The sequence below is a fragment of the Rhododendron vialii genome, chromosome 4a, assembly GCF_030253575.1.
Source record: "Rhododendron vialii isolate Sample 1 chromosome 4a, ASM3025357v1".
NCBI lineage: Eukaryota > Viridiplantae > Streptophyta > Magnoliopsida > Ericales > Ericaceae > Rhododendron > Rhododendron vialii.
The window spans coordinates 11,183,295-11,208,684 of record NC_080560.1 but is presented as its reverse complement, the minus strand read 5'-3'; the positions used below and the strand labels follow the sequence as shown (position 1 = coordinate 11,208,684).

The 25,390-nt window shown below is 40.8% G+C and overlaps 3 protein-coding genes across 3 annotated transcripts; 1 reads left to right on the top strand and 2 right to left on the bottom strand.

Annotated features, from left to right (window-relative positions):
* Positions 1-9,717: 9,717 nt before the first annotated feature.
* On the bottom strand, positions 9,718-11,449 carry LOC131321746 (uncharacterized). Its single transcript, XM_058352662.1, has 2 exons — positions 10,887-11,449; positions 9,718-10,321 (listed from the first exon to the last, which is right to left on the bottom strand). Exons 1-2 carry the CDS (start codon positions 11,384-11,386, stop codon positions 10,315-10,317), a joined length of 507 nt encoding a protein of 168 aa, XP_058208645.1. The 5' UTR covers positions 11,387-11,449; the 3' UTR covers positions 9,718-10,314.
* Positions 11,450-14,529: 3,080 nt separating this feature from the next.
* LOC131321745 (phosphoenolpyruvate carboxylase 2) lies at positions 14,530-25,371 on the top strand. The gene is given in 15 exon segments (XM_058352661.1): positions 14,530-14,949; positions 16,435-16,819; positions 17,023-17,107; positions 17,295-17,517; positions 17,645-17,748; positions 17,871-17,958; positions 20,577-20,731; positions 21,553-21,708; positions 21,966-22,175; positions 22,178-22,630; positions 22,633-22,662; positions 22,665-22,838; positions 23,381-23,439; positions 23,441-23,809; positions 24,336-25,371. Coding segments are annotated over 15 exon segments (2,958 nt in total). The 5' UTR covers positions 14,530-14,774; the 3' UTR covers positions 24,628-25,371.
* Positions 18,035-20,037, bottom strand: LOC131321744 (uncharacterized). Its single transcript, XM_058352660.1, has 2 exons — positions 18,975-20,037; positions 18,035-18,882 (listed from the first exon to the last, which is right to left on the bottom strand). Exons 1-2 carry the CDS (start codon positions 19,157-19,159, stop codon positions 18,447-18,449), a joined length of 621 nt encoding a protein of 206 aa, XP_058208643.1. The 5' UTR covers positions 19,160-20,037; the 3' UTR covers positions 18,035-18,446.
* Positions 25,372-25,390: the final 19 nt, after the last annotated feature.

Sequence of the window (25,390 nt, the reverse complement as noted above, 5' to 3'; positions counted from 1 at the left end):
TTTTTTTATTAACCTTTGAAATTGATACAAAGATTAATAGGACAAGAAGATAACATAAAATTTAATACGAGACCAAATCACATAATTGGCAAGATGCCAACCAGGCAACACTCAATGAAATCAAAGCTCCAACCCCAAAAATCCTAAAAGCCCGAATAAAACATTTAAAACACATGAAATATAGCCCAAATATCCAAAAAGCGTAAAATCTCAAATAACATGAGACAAGCCGAACCCCAAACAGACAACAAACCCTAACTACACACAGCCTCCAACACCAAAACATCACCCATACCCCACTGCCGCCACCCACCTCCACAACACCGCCAAAAACCACAAGGCAGGAAGCCAGAAGATCCCATCGGAATCACCGAAATTGTATGATTGAACAAATTCAGATATAAATTTGTGCCCAACATCTACCGTTTAAATGCACATTTGTATTCAAATTTGTGCATTTTGTATGTATACTAAGCAATTTAGGAATGTAAACAAATCGAGTTGCTCGCAAACAGCTTGTGGCTTGACTCGTCAATGCTTGACTCGTTTAATAATCGAATCGAACTCAAATTTTGGACTTGTTTACTAAACTAGCCGAGCTCAACCCTCTAAAACTTGACTCGTTTTACAGGTTTGGCTTGTCAGGTAAATTAGTGAAACTCGGCTCCTTAAAGACTTAAATTCGTTTACAAACGAACCTAGCTTGACCCAAAACGCACATGAATGTTTGGACTCTAGTGGTTTCAGATTCTCTCTCTCTCTCTCTCTCTCTCTCTCTCTCTCTCTCAAGTCTCAACCCCTCGTTCGAATATCAGACAAAAGTCAAGTAAGAAACTTCAAGAAAACAGAGCACTTTCCCTCCTCTTTCAGTTTCCTCTATCGCTTTTTTCTCGTGCATGTATTAATTAATCATCCGATACCCATTCTCTCCTATCATCTTTCTTTACATATTGTTTGTCTATTTTACTGATAGTCGACTAATCGACTAGAGATTGCTAAGTGTGCTGGAAATGTGGGTGTTTGTGGTGGTGGAGTTTGGTTCCTTGCCGTATTTCAGGACTTCTCTGGAAGCAAACTTAATGAAGTGAATGGAGATGGAAGAAGAACAACAAAATGGACTTTATTATCCCTCGGTGTAGAAGTCAAATCGACTATGAGAACACAATCGAACAGACGGTTAAATTACAAGCTACTCCTAGAGCAAGAAATGTAAAGTACAGATAAAAGTAGAAGCCTTTGGGCGATTGATTGGGGGGGGCTCTAAATATCTTCCTTTCTTGTATTTATAGGCTGTTGTCGACTTGAAATTCAAATCATACGGACTTCCCTCCTTCGATTTGAATTAGTTGGCTCCATGCTCCCTATTCTTGCTCCACTATCTGCATGAGGCGGTTACTTCTCCATGATCTCACATGTTTCCAACGTTGTAATTATTTCAACTGCCTGCTTGCATTAACCGTCTGACTCACGATCCGCATGTGATACAAAATTCTGACACGTGTCCAGTCGAATATCAACCGTTTGATCAGTCCATTTTCCTTAACAGGCTTCATATTGCATTTGCATTATATCAATCGGTCTAAAATGCGTTGACACGTGTAACATTCTGACCCAATCGATTATAATATACTAAATACTAAATTATGGTGTAAACAATGCCCCCCTATTTACCTGAGTTAAATATTAACTTTGGTAAATATTTCGCTTAGCAAATCACCACCTATATAAGGCAGAGTACTTCAAATTTAGGGCACGAATCGTGCTTTTTCTCACAGAACGTTGAAACAGCTCTCGAACCCTAGAACAGCTTCCGAACCCAAATGGCACCGAAATCCAAACTACAGATCGTCAGCGACCCAGTTGAAGATCCGGCCACCGAGTCAGTGACGGAGGATTCCTTCCGATTCCCTGAATCGTACCGAAACGGGATTGGCCAAAACCAGAAGACTCAAGTTCTGATTCCTGACGATAATGTCAGTTCTCACTGCATATTGGGTCCAATTTTTTCATCAGTTCTCCCGGATGGCTTTCCAGAAGTCTACCCAGTGGGGGAACGTGATCCACTTCTCCTTCAGCTTCCGTCGCTGGAATGGTTAGGCTGGGGTAAGAGCACCTGCCTTCGTTCTTGGCCTTACACCGTTGAAATGGGATGGGTAGATTGGGTAAGGCGCATGATGAAGTTCCTTTTCGAGGATTGGAAAACAATGGGAATCCGTGAGACAATTGAGCTCTCACAATATCCCTTGGACATGAATTCTGAACTCTTGGCTGCTGCAGCGTGTTTTTGGTCCAAATCATCCAATACCCTAATTCTTCATTGTGGCTTGCTATCTCCGACAGTCCTGGATATCTCTCATTTAACTGGCCTTCCTTCGTTAGGCCGTGAGGTAAATGCTCTGCTTTCTCCTGATCCATATGATCCCCCATTTGTTGTTCCATCGTCTGGGGTTAGCTATTCGAAATGGCTTAAGACTCACTTTAAAGCCAAAGCTTCAGCGCCTTGCTTTCATGAGAAGGTTGCATTTTACCTTTTCTGGATTTGTCGATTTCTTATGGCAGTCCCTGGGCTTAGGGTTACCAAAGAATACCTTAACCTAGCCGTTTGTATGGCCCAAGTAAAGAGGTTGGCCCTTGCCCCTTTTGTTTTAGGATCTCTGTATAAAGGCCTTTTTACCTTTGTTGATAAAAAGATAGCGGACTCTTGTGGTGGTCCTTTCTGGATCTTTCAAGCTTGGTTATATGCATACTTCCCTCAAATAAAACCTAAACTGGAGAACCCCCTTCGGTCAGATGAGGCATTGCAAACATGCCGTAGTTATGCTGAATATTTGTTAGGCTTCCACACTCAAACAGAGGAATCCTCCTTTCAAAGGTATTTCACCTTTTTTTATGAAAATAACCAAAAGAATTGGCCTATGTTCTGTCCATTCGATAAATTCGAATTTGCATCAGAAAGACTGAAGCCATGCTTTGAGGACATTCCACCAGCTTCTCCCCAACTTGTAGAGAAAATGACTCAGTCCAAACGGTTATTTTGGGCCAGCATTCTTCTTCCAAGACTTATCCCAGTGGGCTTTGCCCTGAATAACACTCCTTTTGGGAATTGTGGTTTCGAGAATTACTCTCCTTGTCAATATGCTAGGCAGTTTGGCCTCGCACAAGGCATTCCAATGCCTTTTGTTCACCCAAACATCATTGAGATGGCCTCCAGTAGGCCAACCATTAAGGCCAAAGACTCACAGATGATATCTCTGATGGTTAGCAACTTTCAACAACGTGTCAAAGCCTTTCAGTTTATTGACTTCAAGATCAATAAAGCGACCCTGCCTGCTTTTGATGAATGGTGGTCGACTATGAGGGCCCTCTATTTCAGTGCTTCACTTTCAGACTGCCTATACAGGCTTGATCCTGAATACAAATTCCTTCAAGATAAGGCTGGTAAGCACAGCTTATTCATTGGTTTTTAGTTCAATTAGTCATACTTTACTAATCTTTATCATATTGTTTCTTTAGCAGAGATAACAGCTCGATTGCCTGATGAACCCTCCAAGGCCATTGTGCCTCATGCAGGAGCAGTTCCCATATCCTCTGTGCCCAGTAGGAATACCAGGAAAAGGAAAGCTGAATCGATTAAGGACTCTGAAACCAGGCCACGGACACGAACTCTCAAGATCACATCAGGTGTGAGCCAAAAGGTTTCCAGAAGTCCTTCCACTGGTAGACCTAAGAAACAGGTCAGTGAAACATCTACTCCCACAAAGCAACCAACAAGAAAGCTCACCAAAAAGCAAAGTTCTAGTGACAAAGGGTTGGCTTTGAAGGTACACTCTTATCTTTGTTACCCTTATTGATTTCGTTCGTACTTTTCACGAGTCTTTCTATTCTCATTTTCCCATTTGCTGTCTTTTACAGAAGGGTAAAGAGACCAGAATTGTAGATGCTTTTGAAGAGGAAGAAGAAAATTCCTCACAATCTTCACAAATTCAAAAATCCTCCTTCTCAGTAGGAGAGACAGTCGATACTGAATTGGCAATCGATCAATACGAGTCCACAGCAGTATCAGATCCTTTGGATCAAGCTGATTGGTTGCCAGGATTTCAGGAGCAATTGCTGTATCAAGAAAACCCTTTATTGCAGGATGACAGTCCTCTTGTGCAGGTTGGTGAGGGTTCAGCTCTGAGGCCAGATGGTGTTGAACTTGGTGTACCAGCTATTCGACAACTTGATACTACAACAAATCAAATTGCATCAGACTCAGTCAAAGCTGTGCCAATGAAGGACGTCACTGTTGCTCCAATAATTCAGAAGATCGATCTGAATCAACAAAGTGATGGTAGGGAAGAAACAGCTTCCCCTCAGATGGCGGACGTGCCTTCTCTAGAGGTTTCCCCATCAATGAATGAAAAGACAATGGAAAAGAAGGGACCAACAGAGGATCCAGCTCAGATTGCCCCTGTTGTCCAACCTGTTGTCCAAATTGGTCCTACTCAAGAAGGTGGGCAAGGCGCAGAGGATGTTGCCTCTAGCCCTTCTGGTAATCCCTCTGGGAACCAAGTCTTATTTCCAACAAGTGTGACCCCTGCAAACATTTCGAGGGCTCTTGCCTTAACTACATCTCCTCGTTCAGTGAACAAGACTGCAACAAATCCTGTGGGTGTTGAGGATTCTGCTCATGTCAAGTCCTCAAGTGATTCTTTAGACCATTTAATGGAAGAGATAAAATCGACTTCCCAAATCTTTCGTTCCCTTACTGAGATTTCAGAATCCAACAGTTCTTTCTTCTTTCTTCAACTCAGTGCGGAGACTCAGAAAGAAATTCAAGTCTTCTTTGACTTCCTAAAGCTTCCTTTTGAGGAATTGATGACAGTGAAGTCTACGGAGTTCAGTGCTTGCGTTGAATCCTTATCTCAAAAGCATGTTTTCCCCCTTAGAGAGCAAATTATCTTGGAAAACTATGCATCATCTCTGAATGACAACATTAGTCTCTTCCGATATTACCAACAAGAAATAAGTCAGAAGCAGGATTTAATTGGTAACCTTTCCAACTTAACAGTGAAGCTATCGACTATGCATGCTGACGCTTCGACTTTGAAGTCGAGGCTTTTGGCAATTGATCAAGAAGAGAAGGAGTTGGTATATCGATTGGGTCAACTGCAGGCTGAAAAGAAAAACCTTCTGGTAACAGCGAACCAACTCGATAAAGATTTCAAACACCTAGCAGAGGAAGGCAAAGGAGTCTCAGTTCATGTCTCTGCTGCTCGTGAAGATTTGCAGAGAAACAGAGTTAAATGTGATGAACTTGTCGTTAAGTGGGAGGCTTTTAAGTCTGCCTTCTTTCATGAATGATTTTGGTTGACTTCAGTTTTATAGCCAATTGACTAATCCTGTTAGTACAAACTATAAGTATTTTTGTTTGTTGATTGTTTTTATCAACAGGTGGTATGCCAGAAATGAGAATGGCAATTAGAATGAAAATTAGACCTTCCATGGCCTTTCTCACATTCCCTGTTAGAAAACTCCAAATTCTTTGTTTGGAACCATTTCTTTAACCTTTATGCAAATTTTACTCACATGTACCAGATTCACATACATGCCCAAGCTGAGTAAAAACTTCACATAATTGGCTAACACCTTACTTTAACCACGTGATGCCACAGGATCAAAACCCTTGATCCCTATTTATCCGGACTGTGGGCGCCTATAATTATGGCAGAACTACGTCATATCATGATGACGCTTCCCTTCCACTTTTTGGGAATCCGCACAGTAATTACTGACGGTTTAGGTACAACACATGATGCCGTTCTGCAGAAATTCAGCCGCCTTACTTGGGAAACGGCCATTGAGAGCCCACTAACCCCATTAGCTGTCACGTCTCTTAATTCACCTCGGGATAACTGTCCACGACCCACGTCTTTAGATTTTCCTGGGTCTATAAATATCACCACTGAGTAGAAGTTCAAACACCTGTGTTTCTACATTATGGCTTCCAATATTTCTTCTACTCCCCTCTCCACACAAATCACTCCTGCTCACATAAAACAACTGGCCACTGAGCTTTCCTGGGCCCTCATGGAGGATCAAAATGAGTGTAAGCGGAGGATCCAGGCCATCCACGATCGAGTGGAGGGCATGGCGCTTCGGCTGGAGAAGATGGAGTCCGCTCTCAAACTTGTGGTGGCCAACTGGGACACCATCGACTACAAGTCTTCTCCGGTCGACCCTGCTGACATCAGGTCCTCCATGGCTGGCACATCTGGCCAGTGGAGAGAATGGCCTAAAAAATAGCCTTCTCTTTGTGGGGGTCCTGATGTGTGTTTTTTTCTTTTTAGATCTCACTTGGGATCTTTTTCTTTGTAGGATTTTTTTCTTTTGGGTTCCCGCTTTGAGTTCCCTTTTGTTTTCTTTTTGTCAGATCCTTCTTGGGATCTTTTGTTTTTGTCTGACTGGCCTTTTGTAATGCTGTCCTACCCATGGGCAGCCCTTGACTATGAAATGAAAAGAAAGTTAGTCTTAACTAATGCTCTCCCACATAGACGGAAAATAATGTTTCAAATATTTACCATTAATGGTTCTTTCGTGTAGAACCCCTTCGATTGATGTCAAATGATATGCACCCCCTCGTAAAATCTGGGCAATACGGAAAGGACCTTCCCAGTTTGGAGACCATTTTCCAAATTTCCCTTTCTTCTTTCTTGAATCGATTGGGAGGATTGTTTTCCACACTAAGTCTCCAACTGCAAAAGACTTTTGTTTTACTCTTTTGTTATAAGCCCTTTCAACTCTTTTCTTTTGGGCTTGAATCTGATTCAGGGCGTGTAATCTTTTCCCTTCTAGCCCATCGATATCCAAAAACATTGCTTCTTCGTACTGTAAATCTGGGTCGTAATGACGTGTCACCCTTAAAGATTGAACGTTAATTTCGACTGGCAATACCGCTGCGTGCCCGTAAACTAACTCGAATGGTGTTACCTTAGTACTCTCCCTTTGTGATGTTCTATATGCCCATAAAACTCTGGGCAACAGATCATGCCACTCTCTTGGGTTATCATTGATTACCTTTGCCAAGGTATTCTTTATAATTTTGTTAGTCGATTCGACTTGCCCGTTTGCTTGGGCATAATATGGAGTTGAATTCAAAATCTGTATTCCATATTTTTGTGCATACTGGACAACTTCTCTACCATTGAATATAGACGCCTGATCAACAGTGATGGTTTCAGGAATTCCAAATCTACATAAAAGATATTCCTCAATAAAATCAATCACTTGTTTCTGTGAAACACCTTTCAAAGGTATTGCCTCCGTCCATTTTGTAAAATAATCAGTCGCCACTATAACAAATTGGTGCTGTAACGAAGATGCTGGGTGAATTTCCCCTATCATATCGATTGCCCAACCTCTGAACGGCCAAGGTTTAACAATCGACTGCAACTGATGAGCAGGTATCCTTTGGATTGGTCCATGCTTTTGGCATTGCTGGCAACCTTTAGCATACTGAATACAGTCAGCTCGAATATTTGGCCAATAATATCCGTGTCTTTTAATTAACCACCTCATTTTATCACCAGCTTGATGAGCACCACAAGTCCCTTCATGGACTTCTCCCATAATTCTCATTGATTGGTCCTTGTCAACGCACAACAATAATAGACCATCAGACGTTTTTCTATACAAATCCTGCTCTAATAAAACATAATTGATGGACCTGCACTTGACAGTCCTTTCCACCTTTTCATTAGGATTTAGAAGGTAATTCTTTATTGGAATCATCCAATCGTCTGAAATATCGATTACAAACACATCCAATCGATCTTTTTCCCTTTCCAATGAAAAAGGTAGATATCGTTTTTGGATTCTAATTATTTTCTCCGTGTCTCCTTCAGGAATCTTAACTCCTGAAGCTGTCTGAGCCATTTGATTGGCCTCGCTATTTTGAAGTCTCAAGATGTGCTGAAAGCATATTTCATCAAAGTTTTGGACAAGACACTGAACCTTTTCTAGTTGCAGGCTCAATAAGGGGTGATTGCACTTATAATGTCCTGTAATTTGTCGGATGACCAATTGTGAGTCCCCAGAAACTTTCAAATATCGTATATTCAAATCTTTTGCTATTTCCAAGCCTATGATCAAGGCCTCATACTCTGCTTGATTATTTGTTAGTATTCTACTTTCATCGAGTTGAAAAGAAAATTGAAACATTTCTCCTTTTGGAGATGTCAGAACAACACCTGCCCCAACTCCATTATCTGTTTTTGAACCATCAAAAGACAGTTGCCAAGGTTTAAGCTCCAAAAGATGTACCTCAAAAGTATCCTCTTCCAAAGGTAGATTTGGATGCTCAGCTAAGAAATCTGCCAAAGCTTGTCCTTTTACTGCCTTTTGAGGCACATATTCAAAGTCATACTCTACTAGCGCTAAAATCCATTTCCCCTGTCTCCCTCTCAAAATGGGTCTAGACAGGATATATTTTATTATATCTGTTTGGGAAATGATCATTACTCTAGCTGGCAAAAGGTAATGCCTTAATTTAATTGCTGAAAAATATAATGCCAAACAAATCTTTTCCACACATGAATACCTACTTTCACAATCATTTAACCTTCTACTTAGGTAGTAAATTGATTGCTCTCGGCCTTGTTCATTATCCTGAGCTAACAGACTTGCAATCGAATGGTGCGTTGCTGATATGTACAACTTCAATGGTTTTCCATTTATTGGAGGCATCAGAACAGGAGGTGTCACCAAAGATTGCTTTAAAGTATCAAAAGCTTTCTGATGCTCTTGTTCCCATCTGAAATCTTTTTCTGACTTCAATTTTAATAATGGGGAGAATGCCATTGTCTTTCCAGATAGATTGGCAATAAATCTTCGAAGGAAATTAATCTTTCCCAAGAACTACTGAAGTTCTTCTTTATTGGTTGGTGCCTGTGCTTTCAAAATAGCATCAGCTTTAGTTTTATCAATCTCAATCCCTTTTTGATGCACCAAGAATCCTAAAAAGTTTCCTGCGGTGACACCAAATGCACATTTCAAAGGATTCATTTTCAGATTGTAACGCCTCATCCTTTCCAGAGTCTGTTCAAGATGATGTAGGTGCTCGTCAACTGAATTTGATTTTACAACTACATCGTCTATATAAACTTCCAAGAATTTATGCAAAAAATCATGGAAAATTAAATTCATAACTCTTTGATAAGTTGCACCTGCATTTTTCAATCCGAAAGCCATGACCACCCATTCAAACGTCCCTATGTATCCAGGACATCTAAACGCTGTTTTATGCGTATCTTCTTCAGCTATATATATTTGATTATAACCAGCATTACCATCCATGAAGGACAGCATTTGGTACCCTACTGTTGCATCGACTAGCAAATCAGCAACAGGCATTGGATATTGATCCTTTGGTGATGCGGTATTAAGATCTCTAAAATCAACGCATACTCTAACTTTCCCATTTTTCTTTAATACTGGGACAACATTTGAGACCCATTCAACATACTTGACCGGTCGAATAAACTTTGCCTCAAATAAACGTTCCATTTCTTTTTTGACTTGAGGTAAGACATCATCCTTCATTCTCCTTGGTGCCTGTTTAAAAGGTACGTAGTTCTCCTTTATAGGTATTTTGTGTTCAACTAAAGACCTATCTAAACCTGGCATTTCATCATAACTCCAAGCAAAACAATCTTTAAATTTACGCAACAAGTACTTAAACTTTTCCTTTATTTCAATAGGCAAAGCAGCATTTACATATGTGATCTTAGGATCTTCTGGAGTTCCCAAGTTGACTTCTTCTGTGGGATCCTTTACTTGGGCCCCGTCATCATCTAGCTTAGCTGGTGCTGGTTTCAGGTCTGCTAATCCTAACTCTTTCATGTTTAGAGGGCTATCATCAAAAACACACTCAGCCCAATTACAAGAAATAGGCTCATCTGCCTGCAATTTTCTGTCAACAAGAAAAGAAAACAACCTTTTAAAAGTGGCTTTCACAGTAGCCAAATCTTCACACCCTGTGTTCAATAGGTTTCTAAACATTAAAAACTTGTTGATCAATCTTGGCAGGCCTTGAAATAATGTTAGGCCTGATAAAATCTTTGCTCAGCTCCTGGAACCCTTCCTTGATGTATTTGAGGAATTGGCTCTCAGTTACTCCAACTTGATTAGATCTGACTTCTGAGTCTTCTATTCTTGTTGGCCACAAATGTTCGTTGTAGAGATCTGCTTCTACGTTGTTAGTCTCTGCTTTGAATGGATGTCGGTCTGCCCAAAAGACCTCCATTCCCGCTGCTTCTTCTTGCTTTAGAAAGATCAAGGCCTGATGCAAAGAAGACGGCACACAACTATTTATATGGATCCAATCTCTGCCTAGTAAGGCATTGTAATTAGATGAAGAATCGATTACGAAAAACGTTGCATTCATCTTCCTATTTCCAATCTGTAGTTGTAAGGATATGACCCCCTTAGCAGGAGAACACCCTCCAGCGAAATTGCCAACTGTAACCTCTGTTGGGATCAGGTCATCATTGGTTTTGTTCAAAACTTTGAGCATTCGAGAAGGTAAAATATTAACTACTGCCCCATTGTCGACCAACACTTTCGAGATAGGTTGGCCATTCATATGCAGTTTAATATACAGTGGTCTTAAATGCCTTATTGAGGCATCATCAGGTGTTCTAAGAACTACAACACTGTTTCCATGTTTATCCGTCTCAACATTAATGGGCTGTGACTGAGGATGCTTCTCTTTGTCCATTATTTTTACAATCGATTGGGTATTATCCTCAACATCGCCTGCCAAATTCATTGGCTGATTTGGTTTTGCCTTAAACTGCTTAGGCAGAACTAAAATCATATTACACTGGTAGTTTATAGGTACTGACCCGAATTGGATTGCGGCCAGGCTTTCTCCAAATGTTGCAGATCTCTGTGGAGACGGTGACGCATCTTTGATCAGGTCTTCCTGTTCTGACCCTTCGTCAAAGAGATCATCATCATCATCTGCCTCCATGAGCTTCTGGAATTCCTCCATTTTCTTCTTTAAGCTCTGCTTCAATTCTTTTTTACCCTTCAGTTGGGCAGTCGACTGGGGAGGATCTGTAGCACTACTCTCTTGCCCCCCATGCTTTTGAATTATCTGCTTTGGGCCACTAGTTTCTCCTTGATCCCGGGTCCATACCATGTTTGGAACCTTTGATGGTTCCAATCTCTCTCTTGGTTCGAACACATGGTCCCATGGGTCACCATAAGCCCTGGCTGCAAACTTCCTTTGAAGCCTTCTTTTCTGTGAACTGGATACCTTAGTGTACCAACCCTCTGCTGGGAACTTTGGATGGCTAAGCGTGCTCCATTCCTCGTGATCATTATTGGGTGGCATTACCATCCTAGGTTGGTGCCATCCACGTCCATAAGGTCCTCTACCTCGTGGTCCAGTATCTCTTCTGAAACCAACACCCCTTTGACTAGGGTATCTCCTCTGATTAGGAAATCGGTACCCCGCCGCCTCAAGATCTTGGCAAGAAGGCACCCCAGGCCTTGCAGGCACGACTGGATGTCTCCTGAATAAAAATGGTCCATCATCTGGCCCATAGCAATGCTCTGACTCTATTCTGTTAAAGAGCCCCGGATCTATACCTTCATAAATCAGTTTGGCTCCCACATAAATTTGAAGGTCATTTCCTCCCATTGTGTTGAACCTCAGTCCGGACTTGGAGAATGCACTTCTCTGATCTTTTTCTGCTATAATTGCTTCTCCATACTGGACTTCATGCCCACACCTAATGCAGAGGTAGTCGTTTGGGAATCTAGAGGTATGAGACTTTGCTGACTCTTCTTCAGTCTGCATGTGATCCTCCTCCCCCTGCTTTTGTTTCGTCACATTGGAACCTAGCCTTTTGGCTAGGCCGGCCGTCACCATGTTCACTTCAATCTTGGGAAAAGGATTGGATTCAATTCCCATGGGATCCTTGTCGCCTTTAGCATACTGCAACAGTCCCTTCTGGATCAAGTCCTGCACACAATTTCGGAATGTAACACAGTTGTTAGTATTATGCCTAAATGAATTGTGCCATTTACAATATTCTTTTCCTTTTCTATCCTTATCAGAAGGAATAATATGCCCAGGACTCAAAGTAACAAATTTTTGTTTCAACAATTCATCAAATATTTGGTCAGCTTGTGCCAAATCAAACGAATATTGTCTATAATTTGCTTGCCCCCCACGCCTATTGGGTTGAGATGAAGGCATATTCATTGGTTTTTCTGTTTTAACCAAAGTGTCACAAATTATAGGGGTCTTTCCAATGACTTGCGCTACATCAATCTCAATATCACCTTCCACATCTTGGTAATATGTTCCTAGAGACGTGTTCCTCAAAAGCTCTTCTTCTTGTAAAATAGCTTCAAACTGAGATGCCCTCATGGAGAGCTCAAACAGATCTTTGAAATTAGATCCATTAAACTGCTTTTTAAAATTAAACTCGAGACCATCTTGAGCTATTCGAACTATCTCGGTCTCTGGCACATTACAATGACATTGGTTTCTTAATCTCTTAAATCTAGTTAAAAACTGTTCTGCCGTTTCATTTGGCTTCTGCTTTAACTTAGCCAAGTCGGCAATTGAGACCTCTGGTTCATGTCTAAAATATTGAGCATGAAATTGTTCTTCCATATCTTGCCACGTATGGATAGAATTTGCAGGCAGGCTTATGAACCATGTGAATGCTGTTTTAGTTAATGAATGTGGGAATAATTTTAACTTAAAAACATCATCAGAGCCAAGTTCTCCTAACTGTAGACAAAACCGTCCTACATGTTCAATTGTCGACTGATTTTCTGTACCACTAAAAAGTGAAAGCTCAGGCAATTTATACCCTCTTGGCAAAGGAACATTGTCAACCCAATGTGGGTAAGGCTTTCTAAACATGGGTTTTTCCACCCTGCGTAGCCCTGGTCCGTACACATCTTGGATGACTTCTAATATTTGTGCCCTATTAATATTCATGGGATCTGGGGCTCTAAGGACATTTGGTACATAAGGTTGTGCAAGAGGGCCATTCTGACCGTTCCCATTGCCAATGTTTGGCACATTGTGAACGTACTGACCACTATTTCCATTATTCGGTCCTACTGGCATAGTATGATAAGTATAACTGCCATGATTTGGCAGAGTTTGTGCGGCATTGTATATGTGTTGACCATTATTCATGACACGGACTCCTGTGAAACCAGCCTGAGGACTTTGACTAGAATTTAAACCATGATTCTGACCATTTCCACTACTGTTACCAACTTCATATATAGATGGGACACTCTGGTAAAAACTAGTTGGCTTGATTGTGGACCGTAGAGCAGTTGCTTCAACAAACGGTCGACTGTGCACATTCATATTTGAATCGAATGCTGGATTTGTATATACCTGTTGAGGTGACTGTCTAGGCAGATCTCCAGTTTGCAGTTGCTCATGTACTACACCATGTGCATCCACATCTATGACAGATGGGGGCGTAACTACCCTTCTCAATAGGGTAATCAATTCCTGTGCCGCTTCGTCTTCTGGGTTAGACAAAACTTGTGCCAACTGCCTGGAAAGGCCCTGTATATTTGTTGGTGCGCTCAAGCCATTTCCTTGGCTATTTTCTGGCACCCTTTGTTCAGGATGCGCCACGTCAGTTTGGCTTTCTAGGCCTTCATTCTGAGGCTCTGCAGGTCGGTCGCCTTGTTTCCTTGTCGCTGGTGCCATTACTTCCAAATTAGTAATGATGCCCTCCTTCTAGCGCCAAAATTGTTTGTCTATTTTACTGATAGTCGACTAATCGACTAGAGATTGCTAAGTGTGCTGGAAATGTGGGTGTTTGTGGTGGTGGAGTTTGGTTCCTTGCCGTATTTCAGGACTTCTCTGGAAGCAAACTTAATGAAGTGAATGGAGATGGAAGAAGAACAACAAAATGGACTTTATTATCCCTCGGTGTAGAAGTCAAATCGACTATGAGAACACAATCGAACAGACGGTTAAATTACAAGCTACTCCTAGAGCAAGAAATGTAAAGTACAGATAAAAGTAGAAGCCTTTGGGCGATTGATTGGGGGGGGCTCTAAATATCTTCCTTTCTTGTATTTATAGGCTGTTGTCGACTTGAAATTCAAATCATACGGACTTCCCTCCTTCGATTTGAATTAGTTGGCTCCATGCTCCCTATTCTTGCTCCACTATCTGCATGAGGCGGTTACTTCTCCATGATCTCACATGTTTCCAACGTTGTAATTATTTCAACTGCCTGCTTGCATTAACCGTCTGACTCACGATCCGCATGTGATACAAAATTCTGACACGTGTCCAGTCGAATATCAACCGTTTGATCAGTCCATTTTCCTTAACAGGCTTCATATTGCATTTGCATTATATCAATCGGTCTAAAATGCGTTGACACGTGTAACATTCTGACCCAATCGATTATAATATACTAAATACTAAATTATGGTGTAAACACATATATGCATATCACGAGACTCATTTCGCTGCCCCCTTTTCTCTCTACAACCCACTCAATTCTCCTCTGTTTTTTTTTGCTTCTCCTTCTCGATTCTTCTTATAGTTGCAGATGGTAATTCTACTGTATCCCTATCTAATCCGTGATTGTGGTTGAAAGTTGAGATACCCAGTTTGACTTTCCCGTTGCTTAATTAATAACTCCTTGTTTGGTTCAACTGAAAATTAACAGAAGCCGTACTTGAGCCCAAATAAGAGTGAGAGAGAGAGAGAGTGAGAAAAAATGGGGACTCGGAATTTGGAGAAAATGGCATCGATCGATGCGCAGTTGAGGCTTTTGGCACCTAGGAAGGTTTCTGAAGATGATAAATTGGTAGAGTATGACGCTGTGTTGTTGGATCGGTTTCTCGACATTCTTCAGGATTTACATGGAGAAGGAATTCGACAAACCTCTAAAAGTGTTTCTTGTAAATATTATTACATTGGTGGTTCGTCTGGGGTCAAGGCCTGGTACATAGAGAGGGCTCATGATCGAAACCTCTAAAAGTGCTATTAATTCTTTTGCGCTGGACTTTGCTTCGGTTTTAATTGAGTCCAATTAGTGGACGATGGGATCTGTCTTCCAAGATTATTGGAATTTTGAGCTGGCCCGAACATTTGAGTGAGTGAATGAAAAAAAGAGTAAAATTAGACATGTTTCAAGTATTTGATTTAATCATTTAATACATTGGGAGTGTAGTAACTAGTGCAGTCTCCCTTCACTTAGTATTTCTTTTCTGCATTAAGTTTAAGATTAAAATTCATTGGGAGTATAGTGACTAGAGCAGTCTCCCCTGATTTCCCTCTTTTTAAAATTTCTGGGAGCTATATCATGTATGGCTGTGCATTAGTAACTAGTTCGTGTTATTGTTTTCTGAGCTGTAATTGCGTTTTTTAATAGCTACGACAGATCCTTAAAGTGACATGCATATAAAAACTGAAAGCCGAATGCTGAAATGTTTTAAGCTGAGAAATTGCTCGAGTATAATATTAAGAGCTGAAAAGTTGTTTTGATTGATGCTTTTCATTTCTTTAATGGTTGCTATGTGTTTGTCGTGGTGGTGGAAGGGTGGTGATGATGACTGTATTGTGGTGGAGAAACGGCGGTGATGGTTACAGGCGGAGCAACAGTAAGAGACAAGTGGGGCTCCAATGGCTTTGATTTCTCAATAAGAAACATCATATTCTGCTTTGAATATTTGCTATTTTAAGCCCACTATATTTGCGCTAAACTGCTATTCTTCTACTTTTTGACCCTACATATTCAAAATCCTGGCTCTATCCCTGGTGATGGTAGTTGTGTGGCAGGCGTTGGTTGTAGCAACGGTGGTGATGGTGGTTGTGTGGCATGGTGGTGGAGAGATGGTGGTGTTGGGGATGACAGTAAGTGAGTTGTGGTGTTATCAAGCTGATGTAGCGTTAAGACACAAGTCAAAAAACAAGAAAAGAGAGGAAAAACATTTGTAGGATAGAGAGCAGAAAATAACAATAAGGTAATCCAGGTTACCATCTTGCTATGAATTCGTACCCTAGGTCAACTTCTGTTTCAAAATTGTCATCCCTTTGATCATTTAAGGGAGTTGTTTTCTAACCCGATATTTCCAAGTCCCTTTTGTTTGATAAGACAAGACCAAAGTTAGTAGTTAGGCCGATTATATGCAATATGTAACTGTGTATGATAGGAGCGACCTTAAGAACCTGTGAAATAAAACTGATCTACCTGTGATAATCAACTAATCTCTGCAGTATTGTCAAGTGAATATTCGGTTATAAAATTCATGTTTTCAAGTTTTTTAGCATAGAAATGACATGAGCACATTTAACAAGGAGGAGGATGAGGTTTGTGTGAAGCAACTAACGAGTAACCCAACTTATCTTGTGTAATAAAATGGATTAGGTTCAAGATTGCTATGAGCTGTCTGCTGAGTATGAAAGGAAGCTAGACCCCCCGAAACTGGAGGAACTCAGGAGTGTGCTGACAAGTTTGGATGCAGGAGATTCTATTGTAGTTGCTAAATCTTTCACCCATATGCTTAACTTGGCCAATTTGGCTGAGGAGGTCCAGATAGCTTACCGCCACAGGATTAAGTTAAAGAAAGGTGATTTTTCTGACAAGGCATCTGCAACAACTGAGTCAGACATCGAAGAGACCCTCATGAGGCTTGTGGTGCAATTGAAGAAGTCCCCTGAAGAAGTTTTTGATGCTTTAAAGAACCAGATAGTAGATTTAGTCCTTATGGCACATCCTAATCAATCAGTCCGAAGATCTTTGCTTCAAAAACATGCACGGTATGGCCTACAATCTGCAATTGTGATAGTTTGCAGCCCACTCGTTTGCTATTTAGTTCAATTTTTTGCATTTGGATGCCCACTGATCCCTTGGATTTTAGTTCTAACCTAGTCGCCACAATGCTATGTGACAAATGTGGTATTTGTTTTCCATGGCTTAAGTTTCTATTGATGAAATCCTTCCTCCTCTTTTATCTTTCTAGGATTCGGAATTGTTTGACCCAATTGTACGCCAAGGACATAACCCCTGATGATAAGCAGGAGCTTGATGAGGCTCTACAGAGAGAGGTATGATTGTTTTAAAATTTATTTATGTTCTGTCCTACTTCTACCATATACTCCATTGGAATTACTTTTATTACAGAGAAATGCATGCGATGTTTGGCCATCTGTTATAAGTTTCAGATGTTTTGTAATCTCTCTGTTGGATTTTCTCTTTGCTTTGTAATTAACGCATCTCCTTTATACTGTGCAGATACAAGCTGCATTTCATATTGATGAAAACTGGAGGACATCTCCAACTCCCCAAGATGAGATGAGGGCAGGAATGAGCTACTTTCATGAGACAATCTGGAAAGGTGTCCCAAAATTCTTACGCCGTGTTGACTCTGCTTTAAAGAACATAGGCATAAATGAACATGTCCCCTACAATGCCCCTCTAATTCAGTTCTCTTCTTGGATGGGTGGCGATCGTGATGGTATGATCCTTTTCCTCAAACCGGTTTTCATAGATGGTGAAATTTGAGTGCAAGGTAGAGCATGCACGAAGCCATGCCTACCGAATTATGTATTGTTAGCCTAAGAGCTATTTTGAAGTGGAATGCAGGAAACCCAAGGTAACTCCAGAAGTTACAAGAGATGTATGTTTGTTGGCTAGGATGATGGCTGCTAATTTGTACTTCTCGTAGATAGAGGATCTTATGTTCGAGGTATCGGGCAATTGCTTCCACTCTCATACTTTTTCCTCCCTGGATCTTTTGTTATTTTCTATAGCTTCAGGAATTTCTGATATGCTATTCATTGCTTTTCTCTTTCCATACTTTGTTGGCAGCTGTCAATGTGGCGGTGTAGTGATGAACTTCGTGCTCGCGCTAATGAACTTCATAGGTTGTCAAAGAGAGATGCAAAGCATTATTGGTGTTGTTTGGGAGAATAAGAAAAGTGTATAGGGTGTTAAAATAACCCTCACACATAACAATTTTATTTATATAGATAGATGACTCACATATTGAATAAGTAAACTAAGCAATGTGGGACTACTATTAATACTATATTCTAACACTCTCCCGCAAGTTGGAGACTCTCCAGCTCGTTACATAGCAACCAACGAAACAATTACCTCAACTACTAGCAGCAATCACTAAAACAACCAACTTGCTAAAACAACGACCAATAACAACCAACGAAACAACTTCAATGATTTCAACGAACGAAACGACTTCAATGACTGTCAACAGCAACGACCAACAAATGATTTCAACGACCAATGAATCAACAAACGAATTCAACGACCAACGAATCAACGAACAAATTCAACGACCAACAACCAACGAAATGACTTCAATGACCAACGAACAACTTTAACACAACCAAAACCAATTGCAACTTCCAACCACAACGACCAGGTTTAGCACCGCCACCAATTTTCCTCCCCATCTGGAGATTCTGTCTGAGCAAGCATAGCAGTGGCGGAAGAATCAATAGCTGGAGGCTGAATTGACATAAGGCGCTGGTATTCCTTTGCAGAGATGGTCACCACATTGTTGGCAGAAGAATGAGCAAGCTGTCCAGTATCCAGAGAGATCATAACCTGATGAGCCTGAGGAAACCCGTGAAGATGATAACAATACTCCACAGTATGATTGGTGCCCCAACAATAAATATACAACTTGGAATCACGGCTGTGACCACGGCCACCTCCCCCTGACCTATGACCTTCATGAGCACCAAAACCAGAGTCACAACCATCAACACCACGACCAAAACCACAACCACCAAATCCAGAATCACAACCACGATCACTAAACCCACGACCACGGCCGCGGTTGAAGGAAGAGCCAAAACTAACAAAAATAGTGGAAGCTAATGCTGAACGATCAAGAGAAGGGGCAGGCGTAGACACAGATACAAAAGACTGACGAAGGCAACTAAATACCTCACTAAGAGAAGGTAAATCTCGAGACCCCAAGAGCTGAGGACTAACAGGATCATAGGTGGATGATGCACCAGATATAAATCGAGCAACCTGCATACGCTCACGCTGGCGTCGCATAACCTGAATGTCAGATGAAATAGACTCACAAATATTGAGCTCCTCACAAATACCAAGAAATTTGGCATAGTAAGCCTCCAAAGATAAAATCACCCTGGGATATAAAAAAGAAGGACCGATGAAGATCATATGTCCGACGGAGATTATTAACACCAGAATACATCTCCTGAGCCTGTGTCCATACCTTTTTGGCACTTTCTAAGAAAACAAGCGTGCTAGCAATATGTTCTTCCATACTATTCCACAACTCAGATCGAATCCGGGCATCCTCAGATTCTCATGCCTTACAAGTAGAAACAGTCTATGCGGGGGGATCATCAATCAAATAATGATACTGTGTCTAGCCCAAATAATAAACTTCAACTACTTTAGCCTAAATAGCATAATTTTTTACCATTCAATGGGGCGAAGGTACTAGAAAGCTTTTCCCGAAACCGTGAAGAACTGAATGAACTACCCGTAACAGTAGCCGGAACCAGAATCAGACTTTTGCTTAGACATTTTACCGAACAATGGAGAGACAACCAAAAAATAAAGAACTACCAAGCCTCAATCAACGAAACACCAACCAAAACAACTAATAACTAATCAACTGAGCGCCGAACAAAGTAATGCTAATACCCAACAGTATCAATAGCAATAATACATTAACTAATGATCTGGCAAACCCATAACCGCGATCAACAAATTAGATGGTATAGAAATTCAATTAAAAATAGCGGAAAGACCGTTACAGAAACTAGAAACAAAAGCACGATACCATACGCATATGGGAGAGACCAGATCTGATTAGCCATGAGTGATGAACAGTGCTCACGTGAACAGTGTTCTCGATGAATAGTGTTCGCGGTGAACAGTAACAGTATGTGGTGATGATGGGTTGTGGGGCGTGGGTTACGATTATGATTAGGGTTAGGGTTGGATTAAGGGTGGCTCTGATACCATGTTGTTTGGGAGAATAAGAAAAATATATAGGGTGTTAAAATAACCCTCACACATAACAATCTTATTTATATAGATAGATGACTCACATATTGAATAAGTAAACTAAGCAATGTGAGACTACTACTAATACTATATTCTAACAGTGTGCTTCACGCAAAATAGCATTTCCAACTTCCACTTGACGCCGTTCACATATTTTAGAGTGGCTCTTTGCTTTAATCTGTCATGTTTTCATACTACCTTTGATAATCTGTAAATAAAATGTCGACTTTAGAAGTTAATGTGTTAGGTATTTCCATCAACATTCAAGTCCTGTTTGCACAGGAGACAGGATCATAGGTTTAATAGGGTGGCATTCTAACACTTGGCCAAGTAATGTTTGGATAGATTGGGGAAACTCTTTCTGTAGGTTGAGATTCATGTTATACATACTGCAAAAATAAAACATAAAAAGTCCTCCGGTCACTAAATTTACTTATGAGAAAGTTATGTGTTTCCAATTTGGTTTTCACTTTTGCACTCATGATTCCATCCATGCAGAGTTTTGGAAACAAATTCCTCCAAATGAGCCCTATCAAGTTATTCTAGGTGAGGTAAGGGACAAGCTGTATCATACATGTGAACGTGCTCGCTAGTTATTAGCCAATGGCTTCTCTGATATTGCTGAGGAGACAACTTTTACACACGTTGATCAGGTCTATTCTCATCAGTAACTTTCTTGAGTTTTTCATACCAACAAAACGTGAACCATAAACGACCAACTCTATCCTCTCTTGCAGTCTGTAATTTTTTTTTTGAGGGCAGAACTGTTCATTATTGTATGCATATGTCTAGCTGTCACGCTCCGACACTTATGAAAAGTCTGATATTCCCACCTTGAGTCTCACTTTATGCAGGAAAATCTGTGGATCTCTAAAAAAACACAGATATGTGGGAGGAAGACCTCTTTCTTTGTCCCTTTTTTTTTTTTTTCTGGACATTTCATCTGTCATTGATGTGAATAGGATTACCATTCCAACTTTTTGAAGAAAATTTGAGCGAGGTGGTGTACCTGTTAAAATGTAAATACCAAAAAGGAATAGAGTGCAAGCGAAGGGTGGTCATTCTTGAAGTGTTGACTTTCGTGGAATCCAACAAATTGATCTTTTTTCTTACTCTTCTCTGTTTCCCTTTTACTTTCTTGGGTATTTTTTCCCTTGATACTTCTTTGGATTTTCCATTATTCGCATGGTTCTACGTTACGTATTACATTAAGGGTCAAGAGTGGCATCATGTCACTAAATGACTGGCATTTCTCCCTTGCCTTCTGGCTCTTTAACTTGTGGCAGATCTTTGTTACCCTAGACAGAAGAAGACCCTTTCTGCAAATTATATTATACCAATTTGCCACAGATTAAATTACTGTACTATAAAGAGCAAGAATATGTGTTATACATTGACACACTCAGAAAACCGTGTTGCTTTTCTTATTGACAATTTGTCTTCATTTCTTATTGGTTGTTACTTGTTTCTGCAGTTCCTGGAGCCTCTGGAACTATGTCATGGATCGCTCTGTGCTTGTGGTGATCGGCCAATTGCCAATGGAAGCCTTCTTGATTTTTTACGGCAAGTCTCCACCTTCGGACTGTCTCTTGTGAGGCTTGACATTCGGCAAGAATCAGACAGGCATACTGTGTTGGAGGCAAGAGCACACACACACAACTCAACAATATGAAGAAGATGATAATTCCAGAGAACACTTGGAATACTTTTATTCACTCATACTTGAAAAACAAGGATTACATGTAAATTTATACTAAACACATAATGTAACCCGCTTCACGCTTCACAAACCTAACTTCATTAATTTAATAACTTTCATTAATGTAACTCACCATTACCTAGAAAAAACTCCCAAAAGCATAACTCCCTTATTATTAAAAAAACAAGTTTATTTTCCAACACATTGATGTTATAGACGCCATTACCTGGCACCTAGAAATCGGGTCCTACAGAGAATGGCCTGAACAAAAAAGGCAGGAGTGGCTCTTATCCGAACTCAGTGGCAAGTGTCCTCTTTTTGGTCCCGATCTTCCCAAAACTGAAGAAGTCGCTGATGTTTTGGACACTTTCCATGTCATTTCTCAACTCCCCTGAAATAACTCGATAACTTTGGAGCCTACATCATTTCAATGGTGACTGCACCGTCTGATGTGCTAGCCGTGGAGCTTTTACAGCGCGAGTGCTGAGTCAAGCAGTTGTTAAGGGTGGTACCACTTTTTGAAAAACTTGTGGATCTTGTATCTGCGCCAGCTTCTTTGGCTCGTCTCTTCTTAATTGATTGGTATAGGAACCGGATCAATGGAAAGCAAGAAGTCATGATTGGGTACTCGAAGTTGGGCAAGGATGCCAGTCGTTTGTCTGCTGCTTGGCATTTGTATAAGGCCCAAGAGGAACTCATAAAGGTGGCAAAGCAATACGGGGTGAGGCTTACTATGTGCCACGGTTGAGGAGGGACTGTTACAAGAGGAGGATGTCCCACCCACCTAGCCATATTGTCCCAGCTACCAGATATGATTCACGGGTCGCTTTGTGTGACGGTTCAGGGTGAAGTCATATTGAGCAATCTTTCGGGGAGGAGCACTTATATGTTTTAGAACGCTCCAACGTTTCACAGCAGCGACACTAGTACATGGAATGCATCCCCCAATCTCGCCAAAGCCGGAGTGGTGTGCAGTATTGGATGAGATGACATTTGTTGCCACGAAGGAATATCGTTCTATAGTTTTCCAGGAACCTCGTTTCATCGAATACTTCCACCTCGTAAGTATCTTTGCAAGGCTTGATCTTTTTGACCTTTCGGTAACATTCAGAACCATCCTAAGTTCGTAATATAACAACTCCATTTCGACGCAATGAGAAAATATGCTTCTTTCGTCCCCATTTGTTTGTCTGTTTTCACTATTCTTCATAACAGAGTATCGCTTTAGACGATATTGAAAACTTTGTTTAGAGATGATTTCAGAAACTTTGTTAAGCAAAAGTCAAAACTAATTGAGATCTTTCGATTGATGATAAAAATCTAGAATTTTTTCTTCTAAAAAATACGTAATCTGTTGATCCCATTGAACGGCTGACCAATTAGTGGGGACGAAAGGATTATTTCTTGTGTTGCAACTCCAACGGAAACACTTTTGAAGGTACTACTTTTCGTGTTTAAGGTTGAAACGTTTTCTGCTTCATTGATCTTTGATATTCTCTCGGATATTACTGGTTCTGTTTGTACTACATGGTATCTATGGAGATTGTTACCTGATTAACCTATGAAGAAACTGAGTTCATTTTTTTCCCTTCAAATACTGCAGGCAACACTAGAGACGGAGTATGGTCATATGAACATAGGAAGTCGTCCATCAAAAAGGAAACATTGAATCTCTCCGGGCAATCCCCTGGATCTTTGCTTGGACCCAAACGAGGTTTCACCTCCCGGTCAGGCTCAGTTTTGGAGCTGCATTCAAGCATGTCATTGAGAAGGATGTAAAAAATCTCCCCATGTTGAAGGAAATGTACAACCAGTGGCCTTTCATCAGAGTGACCATTGACTTGGTTGAGATGGTGTTTGCCAAAGGAAATCCAAGGATTGCTGCTTTGTATGACAAGCTTCTAGTGTCGGAAGACTTGCGGCCATTTGGAGAGACTTTGAGAGCAAACTACGAAGAAACCAATTATAAGAGCCTTCTCCTCCAGGTAATACAAAGGAAAATTACTGGAATAGTGCATCTAAAGAACTCTAAGTCTATGATCAAGAAACATGGAAACAGCCGAAACGTTTCCCTTACCTGGGAAACCGCAACAAGATTGTAGAACTCCAAATTCCAATTTTTCTACCTACAGAAACCGAAAGTCACATAAACATGTCAAGATTATACAAAACATACTGAAGCATCGATTTATTTCGACACCTATTAGAGATATTGCCGTTTCCAGTATTTCCCTAGTTCTTGTTGTTTCAACTATGTTTTGGCTCGTTTTCAAAGCTTTTCCGAAAAACTTTTTTTTCCTAAACCGAAATGACATTTTTGATCAATGAGTTCTTCACTACAAGTCTCAACAGGACAGCTCAACTAAGTTTCCTCAATATTTGTCGTCTCCATAATGTAAGTACGGCATCATAATTGGTGGAGTTGAGAAAATGTGACCTTGTCTTAGCCTCAACTAACATTTGCACAATTCCCTCTGAAAACCACAATCTTCATAACCCAATCGTAAAAAAAATCATCGCAATATATCAAGATGATAGAAGAGAAAGGGTCTATGCAGTACATTGCATTTGCATCCGTGGACAGTGATCCGAAGCAAAGGCTCCGTCTTCATGATGCATACATCACGAAGCGGATTCGTGTGCTAGGCCTACACACTGAAGCGGATTCGTGACTCCAGCTATGATGTGAAGGTGAGGCTGCATCTATCCAAGGACATAACCGAATCTAGCAAGCCCCAGACTGCAGAGCTAGTCAAGCTTAACCCCACTAGTGAATACGCTCTCGGGCTTCAAGACACGCTTATCTTGACCATGAAGGGTGTAGCGGCAGGAATGCAGAACACCAGTTAGGCGCCTGTTATTTTCTTGTACATTCTCCGTTCTTCTTACGACTCAATGTGCTAGCCATGGAGCTTTTACAGCGCGAGTGGCGAGTCAAGCTGTCCACAATTTTTTAGGTCTCGTTTCGCTAATGTTTTTATTTTTTAAATACTTATTTCTCGTTTTACAATACAAGTCATTCTCTCAGTGGAACAGAGCCTTAACTACAATAATAAGTACACAAGAGAAGTACTAATTAAAAGTTCAATAACCCATTACTTGGGCGTAGCTCACTTCTTCGACTCCCCCTCTCTTGTATTTAGCCCTACCTCATAATGTGAGCGTTAAATTAAAGTTCCTTTTCTGGCAAGCAGTCATGTCCATTTACATATTGCATTATCAATAAAGGACACAACAATTAATTACCTACTTGCCCTTTTTAATTTCTACACACAACCCACCAACCCTATACAGTCAACTTTGTTGGCCTAGTGACTATAAACAAGGTCTGGTCTGGTCTGGTCCAATCCGGAGGGTTTGGCCAAGTGGTCTTGGCCTAGAATTTATGTGTTTGCTCCATCTTAAGATCTCAGGTTCGATTCTCCTTGTCAATAATTTTTGGGGCCACCTCACCCCCACGCGTAAGTGTGTGAAATGACTGTGGGAGAGGCTGTAGGGATCAGTATGAGGTGCGCGCAAACTGACCAGGGACACCCGACATTTCAAAACAAAAAAAAAAGTCTGGTCCAAGATATTTGAACAAGATAGCATTTTGTTTTAGTGCTTAATTACT